Source organism: Carassius gibelio, chromosome A16, assembly GCF_023724105.1.
Source record: "Carassius gibelio isolate Cgi1373 ecotype wild population from Czech Republic chromosome A16, carGib1.2-hapl.c, whole genome shotgun sequence".
NCBI lineage: Eukaryota > Metazoa > Chordata > Actinopteri > Cypriniformes > Cyprinidae > Carassius > Carassius gibelio.
Window position 1 is genome coordinate 16,221,005 of NC_068386.1, and position 17,842 is coordinate 16,238,846.

General features: G+C 41.0%; 1 protein-coding gene across 1 annotated transcript; it reads left to right on the top strand.

Annotated features, from left to right (window-relative positions):
• Positions 1-8,675: 8,675 nt before the first annotated feature.
• On the top strand, positions 8,676-17,645 carry LOC128031127 (zinc finger protein 628). Its single transcript, XM_052619364.1, has 7 exons — positions 8,676-8,999; positions 10,235-10,792; positions 10,967-11,039; positions 12,538-13,629; positions 13,710-14,052; positions 14,314-14,468; positions 14,845-17,645. Exons 2-7 carry the CDS (start codon positions 10,419-10,421, stop codon positions 17,080-17,082), a joined length of 4,275 nt encoding a protein of 1,424 aa, XP_052475324.1. The 5' UTR covers positions 8,676-8,999; positions 10,235-10,418; the 3' UTR covers positions 17,083-17,645.
• Positions 17,646-17,842: the final 197 nt, after the last annotated feature.

Consider the following 17,842-nt stretch of genomic DNA (forward strand, 5'->3'; position numbering starts at 1 on the left):
TTATTTATGTAATAATCTAATAACCCAGGTCAGATTGAAACCCTGGTGCCCTTGAACTACCCCCTGTGCCACGGCACCAGTGTTCTACTTTTTGTTAATCATTCCTATACCTTAACATGTCCCCCCTTGCACGTCTCAAGTTCTTCCTATACCCCTGAGTGAGGTTTTCTTCACTGTTCGTGAATCTGGAAATGTCAGCTATTAATGCCGCATGTGTATTTAAGGTTGCATTAACCCCTCACCCATACTTTCTCTCTCTGTCTGGAAACTCTTCTCTGCTTCTGTTGCAACACTGTGTGCTATGCTTTATTGCATGTGACTCTGTGTTTCCAGCACTGTGCACTGGTTTCTGTATATGCTAAATTAACCTTCCCCCTCTTCCCTCTCTCTCTAATTCTGCCTGTCTCTCTTTTCACTTCTGATGGCTTAGTGCTAATGCTCTGCAAGTTCCCTAACTGTTTCTATGCAACACTTACAGGCCCTACTATGCAGCACCTTTCTCTTTTATTCCTTCTCTCACTCTTTCCTTTACCCTTGAGAGAAAGAAGGGGGAGCGTCAGAGAACGAAAAGAGTGGAAATAACACACTGCTGTCTCAGGGGCGAACTTTGAGTAAATGTGTATATGGTAAATACGGGCAAAGCAGCTGCTCCCTTTACATTACATTATGCAAATAAAGTGTATATTTATTCCTAATATAACGGAGCTGAGAGAGATACAGAACGGGAAAGTTATGAAACTTAGATTGACTGATATAAAATTAAACAATGGGCTTTTAAAACTTTTGCAGTGATAGAGAGGGGAAGAGATCTGCAGATGAAAAGATAAAGAGATGGACGATTTGATTGGCATCGATCGCGTAGCGGGATGGAGCAGAGGAAGAGAGATAGCAGGAGAGATAGAAAGACCCACAGAAAATGATATTGGCAAAGGAGGAAAAAAAAAAAGCAACAGAAACGTCTTTCCCATTTTTTTAACTTTCAAAAAGTAGCAAAAGGAGACAGACAGTGCCGAGGGGCGGGAAGCGATCTCTGAGAAGGCGAGTGTGTGTGTGTGTGAGTGTTTTTATGAATGAACTGGTGACTCAGGATGTGTCATACCCCCGTCTTTATAAAGGAAGTTTTAAACAAGCCTAAACATTTCACTTCGCGAAAAATTAGACTTACCCTCGCATCCTTCTCTCTCTGTCTCTCACTCCATAGACCTCTCTGACCCTCGTCGTGTATCTTTCCATCCTCACTCGTGTTTGTCAAAACTAAAAACCTATTGGGACTGGACAGAGTCAAGTTTTGGTGCTTTTTTTTCTTTTCTTGTTCTCGCTAATTCTGCACTTCTGTCATTCATTCATTTTCTTCCTCCCCTCACGCTCTTCCTCTGAACTGCTGTCGCGAGCCGTTCGCGCGGATACTGAGAGAGAGAGACCAACTTTGGAGCACGTGACAACATCTGGAGCTTCATTTATTTATTAATTTCTACACTTTTGTTTGTTTATTTGTTTATTTATTCTGCCTATTTATTTGGCAACATATCTACTTTTTAAAACAAGGATCTGGACAAATATGAAATGTAAGTGATATATTGTTTATGTATTCGTTCTTTTATTAATTATTACTGTTATTAGTTTTACATGCGTTAGTGACGCCACCGTCACTAATTTGCTGTTTGCAGCGTTGTGATTGACACTTGTTACTGTAACTCATCGAATCACCGTTTTTAATTAAAACACTGTGTTTAACCCATTTATATCGCCTAACATAAAACAGTTTACATTAACTATTAAGCATTCCCTACGGATTTCTTGAACAGACAAGCCTTTGTTGTCGTTTATAAACGCGGGACTTTTTTATGGAAACCTTTACGGGTTGTGAGTGTTAATGGGTAAAGTTAGCTTGACAGGATAATGGCTTGGGGCGCTCGCGGTTAGTTCATTAGAGAAGCATTTATCATGTAGACAGTAATAATGGATCAAGTGTTAACCCCCCCCCCCCCCCCCCCCCCCCACACACACACACACACAATAATAATAATAAAATAAAAAAAACACCAAGATGAAAGAAGTGTCCTGTGGCTGAGACTATCAATATGGTATTTGGACGTGTGGAAACATAGGAGTGTTGTGTGTAGCTGTGCATCAATGATTTGCTCTCCTCCACAGTGCTGGGTGACTCCTCCTCATCGCTGCTCCTCTCGCTGCTGTTGGCTCAGCTACATCTGTTAGCATCTGCTCTCCCGGCCCAACCCCGGAGGATCCAGACTGACTTTGACAAGCTGACCAATCAGACCAGACACCTTCTGAAGCTGACTCAGGATCTCCTGGTGAGTTGATCTTGTGTGACACCAGGACAGGAGAGGAAGTTCCCACTGTACTCAGAGAGGCTGATGATGATCAGATCTTGATCTTGAGCCTGTGAACAGCTGGGCTACATTAATGCTCCTTGCAAAGATTTGTGGACAGGAATTGGCTTATCTCTCGCGCTTTCACTCGCACACAAACATACACACACACCGCCGTTGATCGGCTTTTCATTCAGCTGGCTCATATTAGAGCTGAGATAGCAGATTGCGGTAGCTTTGAGTCCATGTGGGAGCAGATAAGGCTCATTACTGTAGCCTCTATCTGACTAAAAAAAACACACAGATCCCTGGATTCATGCCCAGCAGCAGGGCCGGCATCCCAGACTGCATCAAAGCTCGCAATGTAACATTTGTAAACTTGCAACCTAATGAGCCTTAACCTACGGGATGGGGGGTAAACATGATCTGCATGGCTCAGAACGAGCCTTATGCTCGTATACAGCACTCAGACCATCCGAGAGCAAAATGCTGTGGGCTTTACATGGGTTTTTGTGGTTGCTGTGTGATGGAGATCTGTACTTTTGAGGGTCTTGAACCCACATTGCACCCCTCACCTCTCCGAGGCCTCTCTTCCCTACTTTGGAAAAATAAACAGATCTGTGTTCTCATGGTTACCTGGAGGTCCTGTGTTTCAGCTTGAGTGAAGCATGTGGCACAGAAAGGTGAAAAGTACAGTGCCGCTTTCTATGCAGTTCCACTGTAAATGAAAATGTTAACAGATTTACTGCTTAATGGTGTAGTATGAGACGTAATCATTTGTTGGGGGTACAATTCCAGATCATTAGAGTTGCTGCTAATAGTTCACTCAAATTGTCATCATTTACGCACCCTCATGTCATTCCAAACCTGTATGACTTTTTTCTTCTGTGGAACACAAAGTAAGATCTTTTGAAATATCTGTGTATTTTTTTTTTTTTTTTTTGGCCTATACAATTAAGTAAATGACCCTGATGTTCACTATATATATACATTTTCATTAAATGGGACAGTGATAGAGTTAATTAAAACTATATATATATATATATATATATATATATATATATATATATATATGCACACATAAAAAACAGTTAATTGAAATAAAGCTGAAATAAAATAAATATGTTTAAGTACTAAAACGGAACAAGAAATGGAACATAAAACTTAAAATAAATAAATAAATAAATAAACACAATAACAAAATGACATTAAATTAAACTGAAATTAAAATGAAAACCAAAAATATGAAATAGGATTCAAATTGTTAATAAAAACACTTTTATCGGAAAAAACCTTTAAAACATTCTTCAAAATATCTTTGCATGTGTTCCACTGAAGAAAGAAAGTCTTACAGGGTGAGTAAATGATGATGAGTTTCATTTCTAACCGCTTTCGGAGGTCACTTGTCATGTTTTTGCTGTTCTGTTGACCCTGACTGGTCTTTGATTCCTGTTTACATTTAGATTATGTGTACAAGGTCATGTTTACTCTATGAATAACTCATCTTGAACAAGACAGATTTTTCTTTTAGAAAAGAAAATCACCTGATCTGAATCCATCACTTCTAAATCCAAGATCAGATGCCACTTCTTCCAGTCCTGTGCTTCAATTAGATACAATAACACTTGGTTGTGTGTGTGTGTGTTGTATATAAGGTTATTTTGTGTCTGCCGCCTTGTGTATGTGCACCAGATGTTACAGCGGAGAACCCTCTCAAAGACCCCACTGGTGACAAAAGGGACCGACACACTTTGAAAAACATTTTGTTAGTTTGAAGCATTTATTTTGGTTTCTTTTCTTCTTGCATGGAGTTCCACTTTACAGGGGTCAAGCCTAGGAAAGAAAAATAGAATGGGAGTCAACGGAAAGTCCCCACAAGAAAGCTATAAAACTTGATGTGTGCGTGTATGTACAGAATGGGTTACTGTTACTTGTGTGAGGTGGTGAGAGTGTGTATACATGCGATGTTTGTATGACCGTGTGTGCGTGCCGGTGAGAGTGTGCATGTTGTAAATAGTTGTGGTCTGTGTAGGTGTGGGGCTGCTTGTTTAGCTTTCGGTCTCCACAGCAAAGTGTCCTGATAAAAATCGCATTTATCACATTCCCGCATTTGCATTCAGGAAGACAGGAGGAGGGAGGGCACAAGAATCAGTCGAGTGAGGTCATGATCCAAACGGAGAGGGGACAAGCATCCGAGAAGATAAAGAGATCAGAGAGCGCTCTGGATGAGAGATGCTCAACAACGTTTGTGTGTGATGATAGCGCCACTATGATGAAGAGTGATGAGGTATAGGATGAAGTGTGTCATCTTTTGACTGATACTATGGAGCCTAGATAGAGAAATGGAAGGATTCAGAGCTGAGGGAGCAGAAGTACACAAAAACAACAACAAATCAAGGAAAAAAAAAAACACATCTTTCTAAACAGTGCAAGAGTTGTGGCGGAAAGCTGGCTTTAGCACGCTATTATTTTCGTCATGTTGACTTCTGATTGGTCTACGATGTTGTTTTCCTCTGCTGATGGGGGACGCAAAGGGCGCATTACACCTGTCACATTATCAGCACTCATTAGCTTTCACAAACAACCCTTTGGGTGACTCGTAAACAGTCTCTGCTCCAGTCACATGGCAGCCACATTGGAACCTTGGATATTGTAGCGCATTGTCTAAACACTGGCGAGAGCAAGTTAGGGTCACTCTTCACCCCCCTTGTGATGCTTTAGAAACACCTGAGTTTGTTTCTGTCTCCCTCTAGTGTCAGGCGAAGGCAGTGCATCCAGGCATGGACTGGGCCATTACGTCATGGCACCTTTTTTAGTCGTGACCCTGGAGTTTCCCTGCTGCCCAGTGTTGTCTATTCCACTTCAAACTCCTTAGTCATTGCATATGTTGTTATTCTTCCTCTAGAAAACATCCTGTGGCTTCAGGTCGCAAACTTTTATTGTCTGGGTTCAGAAGTTAAAGCTCGGGGAACTCTGGGTGACTGCTGTTCCCTGTAATTCTGCGGTGGGTCTGCTAGTGGAAGCCAGTCGTTTCAGTTGTGGGACAACACTGCTACTCTTTTGTTTTGATTGTTGAGTTCAGAGTTCTAGAACTTAGTTGTGACCAGGGAAAAGTGCCAGGGCATTTTCATTCAGAATTTGTGTGCAATGGGCATTTTTATTTTATTTTCTTTATTAATGCCTGTTTTGTCTTTTTGTCCTGTGTTTTCAGAAAGACCCAGTGTTTGGCACAGAGATTGAGCACAACCGGTTCAAGTTCCTTCCAGCGATCAGCAGCAGAGTCAGTGACCTCTCCAGTCTGGAGGTGTGTATGAGGACAAATAAGCCTTCATATTGCCGTTTATTATCACTATTTACCTATTTATCAGTACAGGACTGTCCCAAGCATAGGTACATTCGCATCACCCTTGGGACGGCCCTTTATGTGTCAATCTGCTTGTACAGTGTAGTTCTTTACCAAGACATGATTATGGTGTTTTGTTCTTAATCGTCTTACTAATGTTGTTTCTGGCTCTTTCTCTTTTTCTCTCTTGCAGTTCAAGCCTACTCTTTCTCAGCTCTATGCGGACCTCAAGTCTTTTGAGCATCATTTTGAGTGGCTGAACAGAATAACACGCAAGCACAGCTCAGTACCAAAGCTGACGGACATGATCTCCCACATTAAGAGCCTCATACACTCCTTGCAGCGTCAGGTACAGGCTCACACACACACACACACACACACACACACACCACAGCAAACGATATGCACAACTGATACAAGAATGGTTTATCCATTGTTTATGAAACCTATAAACTGTAGATACATGTAATATAAAATATAATATACACTACCGTTCACATAAAATTCATTTAGATCTCTTAGATGTATTTCTACAGAGACTATTTATAGTTAGATTGAAATAGCATCAGTGCGTTCATGATGGTGATTTTTTGTTGTTGATATTGTTCAATTTCAGATGGTCCGAGCAGAGGCTCCCCGGATCCCGGTTGCCTCTCCATCACTCCCGCCTAATCTCGCCTTTCACTGGGACGTGGTTCAGTCCTCTCAGGAACTTCTGCAGCAGTTCAGGCTCTTCTGTGACTGGGCTTCACGAGTGTTCCTTACCCTTAAATCTAGATCACCAGCATGAGGAACCTCAATGGCATCACACACACACACACACACACAAAACAAAAACAGCAACAGGCGGTAAACCGTCTCCTTTACAATACAACAAAAATGGCCATGACTCAATTATTATTACAGTCCAGGGATGGACTGGTTATAGGGAGCACCGGGACTTTTCCCAGTGGGTCAGGTCAACTTGTGGGAAAATAGTTTTGATATTGTCAGGCCGGAGCATCTGAGTAGTTTAATATTACAACCCATTCACAACCTACTCTTGTTCCGCTTCGTTCTAACTGCCACTGCTTTGCACTTTCGAGCCAATCGTAAGCATGAAGTTGAATCTGTGCTTAATACATTCTACATTATAGTTATATTTAATAATTAATAATTAAATATAATTATTACTTCTACATTTTCAGATGCATAATTATGAATATTGCATATGGAACCAGGAAGACGATGACTGATTTGTTCAACTGAAATGTAGTGCCATAGAAATGTGCCTCTCAAAAAATCTGCTCCAGTCCCAGGAATAGGGTTAAGAGGCAGATTACTGATGCCTTATTGGACAAAAGTGATGTGAATCATCCCTGAATACTTGTGTGAAGCTGTGGTGGTGGATTTGTGGTGGGTTGTGATGGGCTGTGTCCACCCCAGACCGATTAGTTTTTAATCCCAGTCCATCCCTGTCACAGTCTGAAGCCTGATCAGTGAAGGAGTCTGATCTAAAAAAGAACAGTGCACTCCAGTCGACATCCTGCTTCTGACGCTCCATTTAACCTTAAACCTTCCTTTACCTTTGCTTTTTTTATACAAATTCTTTTTTTTTTCAGAACTATTTGTTATTTATGTATTTATTTATTTATTGTCTTGTTATTTATTTGATGATATTATTTATTTAATTTCTCTATAAACGTGTCAACATTCTATCATTTGCAAGGCAAGAAGTAAAATGTACTACTCTCTTTCTTCCTTTCCTTTATTCATTGGCTCCTCTTGTCTTGTACCACACACAAAACCACATGTATGACAGCTCCATTTGATGTCTCTTATTAAACTGATTGTATTTTTATACAAATACATTTCCCTCTCACTGTTACCTAGGTTACAATACTCTGCCACTAGATGTAGCAATATTTTGGGAGTGTAATGTATGTCGGCGCTGAGTGAGAGAGGACTAGCACTGACCCGAACTTTGCTTGTCTTTCTTTTTTTGTTGCTGTTTTTATTTTTTGCACAGCATATTGGGGTTAATATCATTTTTTATTGTCAGTTCTGTGATTCAAGAACATTTTGATTAAACCTTATTTCAAGCAACATAAGAAAAAGACAACCTAAGGCTTAAAATACTATGTATTGTGATACTTTGGTACTGTAAAGCTGTACATACATGCTGCCGAATGTAAACTGGTATATACAATGAGTGTATACTTATTTTGTTTTCTATAATATAAATTCCAGTGCTCTAACAATGTATTGCAATATAAAAAAAAGTCTTTCCCTCCCTCTTTTTTTAGGATTTTGATACAGTATTTACTATTTATTGATATGATTATTATTATTATGGTTATTATTAATTATAATAATTGTTAAAATTATTTATTTTTGCAAATCAGAAGCAAGACTTCTGTCATGTTTTGTACTTTTATACTTTTCACCACCAATCATCATCTCTGTTTAGGTTAACTTCTGTGTCTACATAGACTGAACGTTGCTGTTAGTGCACTAAATATGCAGAAACTGGCTGTGTTTAACTGTGTGCCTTCTGAGAGAGACAATAAAGGAACTTACATGTAAATTGTAGACATTTTGTTGTTATTGTCCATTGTCTAAAAGCAAAGACTTTTATATGATAATGAATGTTACTATTAAAAATGTGGGATATAACTTTAAAACATTATAACTGCTCTTTACTTTTGAGTAACCCTGCATATTTTCTTACTATGTTAGGTGTAATTGCATATAATACCGCCTTATCAAGCAATGATGATGTAAACTACATTACCCACAGGCCCTTGCGCAGAGCAAAACCAGTGCATGAAAGAACATTTCTTTGTCTATAAAGCTCAACTGAGACGTATCTAGGAAGCGATTTTTATAATAACCCAATGAGTTTATTGCTTGTGGGTTTTAAACGAATCCATCAATAGTCTATGCATAATTTAATAAAAAGTTCATCACAGTATTTTTTTTCGACCAATGAGACGAGCCAACTGGGGGGAAGAGCGGACCAATAGCCGACGACTTTACTGAGAGGCGGTCACAGACGGGCGACTGCTTGTTAGTTTGTGCTCTAGATTGTTGTTAAGGTTGTGTGGACTATCACTGCGGAGCTCGGCCTCATATCATTACATCAATATCGGCCATTTCACAGCAATGAACCAGGGGAATAACACATGCATGGAATAATGCACTTATTCCGACAAATAGTGCGACGCTTGAGGAAAGAAGACAAGGCTGGGAATGGATTCGAGAAGGCCGGCTCGAGACAGCGCAAATAATGCAACAAATAGCCAATAAAACGACCTACTGTTGATTTGTATAGAAACTAAGGGGTGAGTGCGCTTTGGCCAATTAAAGTCTTTTATCTTAATTTTGTGATTCGATTTTTTTTTCCCGGGACAAGAAGACAGGAGCACACAGACAGATAGCGGATGAGGGAGAGGGAGGGGGAGTGGAGCAGGAGCAGTAGGAGGATCTTTAAAGGGGAAGGTGCATCAATGCTCGAGAGTCACTGAGGTGCATCAGAATTATTCGTGGAAAGAATTCTTGTAAAATAACATGTAGCTTCCTAATTTCTGGGACTATCTGTTTTCTAATACTAACTTATTTTGTTTAGCACAAATTATATTGCTTGTGAATTTGTGAAAAATTAAAAGTGTTTTAGTGTTTAGCTAGTTAGTGTTAGTTTTTGCTTTAATGACACTTCACAAGTTTTATTTATTTATTTATTTATTTTGCATGATCCAAAGAGCATCTTGTATTTCCGTGGAAGAAGAACATCTGACCATCTGACTCCGTACAAAGCAGTTTACATGATTACTGTCACACATTTACTTGACCTAAATGCAGAATCTTAAATATGTCATATTAATTTTGATTCATAACATTTCTTTGTTTTGTTTAAAACTTCTCTGTATTTCCAGGCTCATATTAAGAGTGTAGTCTCAGACGTTCATGATGAACTGTATAATTTTATTTACAATATGTCAACAGTTCTGTGCTTCAGGACCCAGTTTTGACACTCAGATGAGGTTAGCAGGCTAATTTCAGTGTTTCTAAATGTCACAAGTTTCAATTGCTTGATATCCATGGCAGGCAATAATTTATAACACAAACAATTTCTTTTTTGCAACACAAAACATGTTTACCCTCATTTGCCTTAGTTGTATTAATAGTTTTTAAGGATGAGGAAGTGTCAAACAAGCTGATGTTGACATCTGTTAGCTTCCGATGGCTTGTTTCCACCAAGAAGGAAATTTTTACCTGAAAATATACTCGCCCTCAAGCCATCCAAGATGTAGTAGAGTGTGTGTGTTTATCAGAACAGATTTGGAGATATTTAGTTTATCTCACTTTCTCACCAATGGATCTTCTGAAGTGAATGGGTGCCATCAGAATGAGAGTCCATACAGCTGATAAAAACATCCATACATGGATATAATCTGAAAAGAAATGTCCCATTTGTTTTAACAGTTGACAAACATTGCAATATCTTAAACAGTTTTTATTTTCATTTGCATGAATCATAAAAAATTTAATGTTTTATAAATGTAATGTTTTATTACAGTTCTATCATCTAAGAAGAAGAAGACAACAGAAGACACTCTTCCTCAGAATAGATTCTCTGGCTGAAATTAGAGAGCACTGGTCTAGACTACACCTAATGCAAGCCATGGCTGCCATAATTAGAGTAAAACTACAAAACTACTGAGACTGCTTCACTGCAACCCAACTTCTTCTCATCAGTTGTGATGGCCAACACTGTTGCTACTCTGGTGGTCCAAACTGAACTCTTACCTTCTCAGACGTCCTCCTCCCTCTCTCCCTTTCCTTCCCTCCTACCCTCCATAGAGGATGGAGAGGAGGATGGAGAGAAGGGAGAAGAAGAGGGTAAAGAGTCAGGAACAGTCGGCCTCACAGGTCACATTGTGACATCAACACCTCCTGTTGCAACAGTGGCTCAAAACCCAGAGCATCCATTCCAGTGTTTGGACTGTGGGAAGAGTTTTAAGTGGTCATCCAGACTGGCACATCATCAGAGAAGCCATAACAATGAGAGGCCATATCGCTGTAACCTGTGCCCTAAGGCCTTCAAGGGCTCATCTGCCCTACTATACCACCAGAGGTGAGAGGTCAGCTGATTCTACATATGGGTTGACAGGCATGGACACAAAATCTTGAATATTTTATCATGTATAAAGATTTAATTCCATGGTGACTTTTCTTTTTTTGTTGTTGTTGTTCTGCTATATGCCGTTTACCAAGTTCTTTAATAAAATTGCTTTGTGTGTTTTTTAAGGTCTCATTCTGGAGAGAAACCATATAAGTGTGATGACTGTGGTAAAGCATTCAAACGCTCATCTCTTCTACAGGTGAGTCATTCCTGTCTTAATGATTCAGATTTCTGTTAAACACTTAATGAGGTCCACCTCAAAATAAAATGAAGTAATCAATTATCAATGTATTCATTAAAAACAAACGTGAATGACAAAAAGACATATTTAATGTTTAATGCAGCTGTCCAGTGGTGAATGATAAAATTTACTATATACAGTGTGTGTGTGTGTGTGTGTGTGTATATATATATATATATATATAATATATATATTATATATACATATTTATATATACATATTTGTATTTATATATTAGTGGTGGGCCGTTATCGGCGTTAACGTGCTGCGTTAACGTGAGACTCTTATCGGGCGATAAAAAAATATCGCCGTTAATCTGTTCTCAAAGTTGGGTTGGGAGCTGGGCCTATACTAAGTAAGCCATGATAACTTTCACCTTGATATTTTAGCGCGGATGTATACCTAGCCGAATTGCACTGTAGGGGGCGAGAACGAGTCTTCACACCTATGCCTACTATGAAATTACCACATCAAACGTGACGTGCTAACATGGATGCAGCTGAAGCCGCCAGGTTTGCTTCAGGGGTTGTTTTTTTTTAAAGAAGCTTCCCAATGGAAACCTCGACTAGACTCACACCTGTTTCACACATAATCCGCCTGCAGTCCGTGTGCCTTACGTCCTGTGCTTTCACACAAGATGTGTTTGCAGTCCGCTACTCGGTACGTAAACGAACGATGCACTGCTGCAGATGCACCACTCCTGGAACCCGTTAACATTGGTGCGTTAAAAAATATGCAATGCATACGCACTGCAGACGGAGTATGTGAGTAACAGGTGTAAGGTTGTTTGCACCTTATCCAATGTGGAATTAGTTTACAGCTTTCTCAAGCAGTTTGTGATGCATTTTGGAAACAGGAGATGAGCCCCTTGTCTTATGCACCGCCTGGCTTGAGAAACCCCTTCTCAAAGACTTACTTTTAGTCATTATTTTATTTGGGTAGCACACATATTATCAATGCTTTCGGCAGAATTCAAATGAGCCATTTTAATCTAGATTAATTCCAAGATTACAGTGAGATTAATCTAGATTAAAAAAATTAATCTATGCCCACCACTAATATATATATGTATACACACACACACACACACACACACACACAAACACTACCTATACAGAATATACAACTCTATTGAGAAATACAAATGGATAAAGAAAAGCAATTGGTAAATGCTCCATTAAAATACCATTTAAATCTTTAATTTAAAAATGATGTATCAGTTTTTTCTTCTGACCTTGTTTCCTAATAAATCTGGCATAAACCTTTTTGTGCCATTTTTGTGGAAAGTGATGTATTTCTTTGATTAATAGAAGAAAAGAACAGTGTTTATTTGAAATAGAATTTGTAAAAATGTAAAAGTCTTTTTGACTCATCTAATGTGTCCTTGTTGAATAGAAGCTTTACTTTAGTAAAAGCAACTTGATTTACCTAGTATCACAATTTTTTTTGAATCCAGATTCATCGCAGTGTGCATACAGGCCTTCGCACTTTCAAGTGCTCCTACTGCCCTCTGACCTTCAAATGGAGCTCACACTACCAGTATCACCTCCGCCAGCACACCGGTGAATGTCCCTACCCATGTGACAGCTGCTCCAAAGCCTTCAAGAACTCCAGCAGCCTGCGTCGCCATAAGAATGTACACCTGGGCTTCAAGCCTTATGTCTGTGATGTCTGCAATAAAGCCTTCAGTCAGTCCACTAATCTGCGACAGCACATGCGCATACACACGGGTGAACGTCCGTATGTCTGTGGGGATTGTGGGCGCAGCTTCACACACTCATCCAACTTGGCTCTCCATCGCATCTCCCACATAGAAGGAAAGGGGAAAACTGCTGGAAAGCCTGGAGGGGCCGGTCCAGGGTCAGCAACTCGAGAGATGGAGGTGGTGCTGACAGAGGATTTGAACACCGTTGGGATGAGCATTTCTGAAATGGTTGGACTTGTGGGTGGACAGGAGGGAGGGGTCGGACAGGTGTTCCTGTCTCACGATACGTCCTTGCCTGCTACCTCAGGTTCAGTGAATCAGAACATCCTGCCACAGCTGACACTCACAGCCACTTCCTCCGCTGTCTCGGACACAGAGCATATCCACATGTGCAAGGCCGACACGGGTGCTAGTGTTATGCTTTTTAGTTGTGGCAGCTGTAATGAGACATTTTCAACACAGAGTCACCTTGAGGAGCATCAGACTCTACATCTAGAGAGCCTTGGCCCAGCAGGTGGTGAAGGGGTTGCTACAGAAAATAGCACAGAGGCTGAGGGAGGTGGAGTGTCACTGGTGAGAGCTTCGCCATTGTTGACAGACTTTGAAGAGGTTGTTGAAACCACCACAGTTGCAGATAGTGGGGAGACGGCAGAGTTACTTGGTCTGGCTGCCGTCAGAAATGAGTCTGGGCAGGCACAGTATGATCTTCTGCAGACCCTCACTGCATCCGTGAATCAGATGCCCACTGATACCAGTGTGTCAACTGCACAAGCTACAACAGAATGTGCCTACTGTGGGAAGAGTTTCAAGACCAGCAGCGGACTGACCAGACACGTGGCTCAGGTGAGATCAAGAAGCTTTTCTGGTGAATGGAGAATTCTAAGAAACAAACTTCCATTTCTCATTATTTCTTTCTTTTCAAGGCCCATCCACTTGCTTTATCTGAGTCACGTTCTCAGTTCAACTGCTCGGCATGTGACCGCTCCTTCCCTCTGCTCTCCTCTCTGCTCAACCACCAGCACTCCCACACTCCTGAGCAAAGGCTGCTTGCTGAGGCAGAGGCAGAAGCAGAGATCGTCTGCCCCTCTCTCTCACTGCCCCTGCCCTCCTTAAAGAGAGGGGGAGAAGACGGAGAGAGAGAGATCCATGTCAGTCTGATCACTGTTACCGAGGAGGGAGAGAGACGAGCTGTGAAGCCATCAGCCAAAGCTTCAGGAAAGGGAGCCAGGAGAGGTGGAGGCAGCAAGACATCTAGCACAAATAACGGTAAGAGTGCTGCAGTGGATGCTAAACCATTTGTTTTGGTTTATATTCAATATCTGGCATCTCTGATTGTCAACCTACATTGTTCTTATTTATTATACTGTGTTATTATGCTATGTCACTTATTCTCAAGCTTTTGATAAATGAAGACTTTACATTAACTTACATGGCATAATAAACACCTGTTTGACACGAGAAATTTGCACATACAATGAAACTCTCACATTCATCTCACGGGTGTATTTCTCTCTTCATTCCCTACAGAGAGGCCATATCGCTGCTCTGAATGTGGGAAGTCATTCAAAGGTTCATCAGGACTTCGGTACCACATGAGAGACCACACTGGGGAGAGACCCTATCGATGCACAGAGTGTGGCAAGAGCTTCAAAAGGTCCTCACTGCTCTCCATACACCAAAGGGTAATCACAGCTTCTTGTCAAATTGAACATTTTGATGTGTTTTTGCACTAGAGCAGTATGAAATAACTGATTCATTTCATTATTAAATCAGTGATGTAATATGTTAACTTTTTTATGGTATTTTAAATATATTTAAAGCAATATTCATGGGCAAGTCCAGTTCAAAAGCTTATCAACTGCAGTTTTTAACAACACACTAAAGGAAATCATACCAGTGACTTGTATTTCAATTTGTATCGCACACATAACTGTTTAGCGCATGAGTCGTAACAACTAAACTCATAATACTTTCATTAAGCTTATATTATTAATTAATATTAAGCTTAACATTATTTTATTATTAAAACATCTTGAAAACTGTTCTCAACCCATCTAGGTCCACACAGGTGTGCGGGCTTTTCAGTGTCCCTACTGTCCACTGACCTTTAAGTGGAGCTCACACTACCAGTACCATCTTCGCCAGCACACCGGTGAGAGGCCATATGTATGTCAGGAATGTGGCAAATCTTTCAAGAACACCAGCTGTCTCCGTCGCCACAGTCAGCTCCATTCTGGCCTACGTCCACACAGTTGTTCTGTGTGTGGTAAGGCTTTTTCACAGACCTCCAACCTCAAACAGCATGAACGGACACACTCTGGAGAAAGGCCCTTTCAGTGCTCCCAGTGCCACAAGAGCTTCACCCACTCATCCAATCTGCAGCTGCATCTGCGCACACACTCCTCGCACAAGGACTTTAAGTGCCAACACTGCGGAAAAGAGTTTGTCATGCTCTCCTACCTGCAAAGGCACTTGAGAACTCACAGTTCTGGGGGTACAGTAGCATGTATGAAGGAAGCAGGAAAGGCTAAAGGTATTGGGGCTTCAGAGACAGCAACGCTAAATTTAAACTTGAATGTACCTGGAGGGCTTACCTCTTTATTTTCCACCGATAGCAATTCCACATTGATCCTTTCACCCCCAAATCTGGACATACCTCCAAACACATCACAGAATTATTTTATGATCCAGACGACTTCAGGGTTGCAGCTGATCCCACTATCCAATCCCACACCTACACAGCCAGCCCCTCCTCCTCCACCACCGCCACCCCCACAGGCACAGAATTTCCTGCTTCTTCAGTGCCAATCCAGCAATGGAAACCAGCCTAGTCTTATCTTGGTTCCCACAGCATCCAGTACAAACACTCTTTCCACCCCATCAAATCCACAGACCCTCCCCTTGGTGCAGACCATTCCGGCAATGCCCCAAGTTCTGGCAACACCCCAAACACAAATCCAGCAACTTCAACCAGTTCAAACACAGCAGAGATTTATTTTGACAAATAATAATTCTCCCCTCATTACTGCCCAGCCTCAAAGCACATCATCGACGATTACTCGTCCCATTTTAGGCAGCCTCGGTCGTAGCAGGAAGGGAGGAGCCAGGCGTGGACGGAAGCCTACCAATAAATCCCCCCCTAATGTTCAGACCACACCAGTTAAGCAACCATTAATGTTATCAGCTGCAACTTCCACATATACTACAATATCCAGTTCCACTTCTGCTGCATCTTTAAAGACCGAGTTCCCACCGCTTAATACTGACAGTCCACCGGCTGTGTCACCTGTCATCACTAGCCAAGTACCAGAAAACTCTTCAGTTCCTGCAGTTAGCATCATGTCAGTGATGGCAAACTCCACACTAACAAACAGTTCGCCCATGTTGAGCAGTGATCCTGAGAGGGTTCCAGTCGAAGAGAAAGTGGTCGAAGAAATCTCTAGGGAGCACTTTGTTCTGTGTCTAAAGAAAGAAATGGAGAATGGAGGAGAGGGGGATGGGGTGGAGGTGAAGGTGGAGATGGAGGGCGGGAATGACATAGGGCAGTCTTATGTCTTGCAGATTGAAGGTGAGGGCCAGCAAGAAGAGGGAGGGAATTGTGAGGGAGGAGAGAAGTCATATGTCCTACGGTTTCAGACAGAGGGAGAATGCGAAGGAGATGCAGGAAAAGAGAAGGCAGAAATGGTCTCTCTTAACTTACTCCAAGAGTGGACCGGACAGAGTGAGGGGCATGGAACTGCAGATGCCGAGGGAAGTGTTGAAGAAAAGTCTTTTGTGCTTCATTTCCAAACACAGCCTCAAAGTGAGGAGGACATTCAGCCAAGCTCGGGCTTCATAGGAGGCCCAGGTGAGAATCTCAGCCTTTCTTGCCACCCGGGTCATGCCTTGGTGCCTCTGGAAGGGCAGGATGTGGTATTTGAGCTTGGTGATGAGGCAAAAATGGATGGAAGCACAGGTCCAGGGGACAGTGTTCAAATGTTCGCACTGATAGAAGGCGAGGGCAACAGTTCTGGGGCAAGGGGCAGTTTCAAAAGTGCTGTAGGGGCAAACTCTGGGCAAATGGAGGGAATCTTCCAGTTAGAAGGGGGAGAAGGCATTGTTATAATTGAAGTTAGCACCAGCAGTTTGAGAGAGGGTGGAATAGAGGCAGCAGATGTAGGACATACTTTAGCGGAAGGAACTGAGGACAAGCAAGCTTACGATGCACGAGAGGAAGTGATGTCAGAAGAGTTGAAACTTGCTGAGTCTGAGAGCATATCATCATCAGAGATGGGACTGATTGGAACTTCGGGCTAAGTATGGAGAACACTAATAGTCAATTTGACTGGCTTTAACACAGTTCGCACCTCATGACACGGTTTCAAATGCAAAATTGCAGATTTGTTTACCACATCCAAATTGGATCAATTTCTAGTAATGGTTATGTTATTCTAAAGTGTTCCTTTTGGACTGTGATTGATGTTTTGAGAGTGTAGGAAGCTCACGACAATGTTGTAGCTGTAGGACCAACAAAGGACCTATGTTGAATCTTACATAAATAATTAAAGGCTTGTTTGTTAGTTACAGTTGTTCACCTGGCCCCTACGGGGAGCTATTTCACAAAACACAATCACTGAATACAGCCCAGCCAAAAAAACAATGGTTTCTAAATGAAGAAAATCCCTGGTGCTCTTCTATGTCCAGGGTGCACTGAAAATAGAATTTATAAACTAATATGAAATATGAACTATATTCAGCTATGCTGTCATGTTGACAGTGACTGTACAAAGTGAACTTTTGTAAATATGTTTAGAGTTTGTTTTCATTCTTAATATTGGTACTAGATGACAGTTACCAATAAAAATTAGGTATGAATGACAGTATTTGTGTGTGCCATTTTACTAATTTCTCATCTTAAAAATATGTTATTTGTATTTATATATTATTATTATTAATTTGACTTAATATGAAGGTAAACTTTTCATGGATAAAGTCAATAATTCCATTTGATATTGCAGCAAATATATATATATATATATATATATAATTTTTTTTTCTTTTTTTTCTTTTTTTTTAC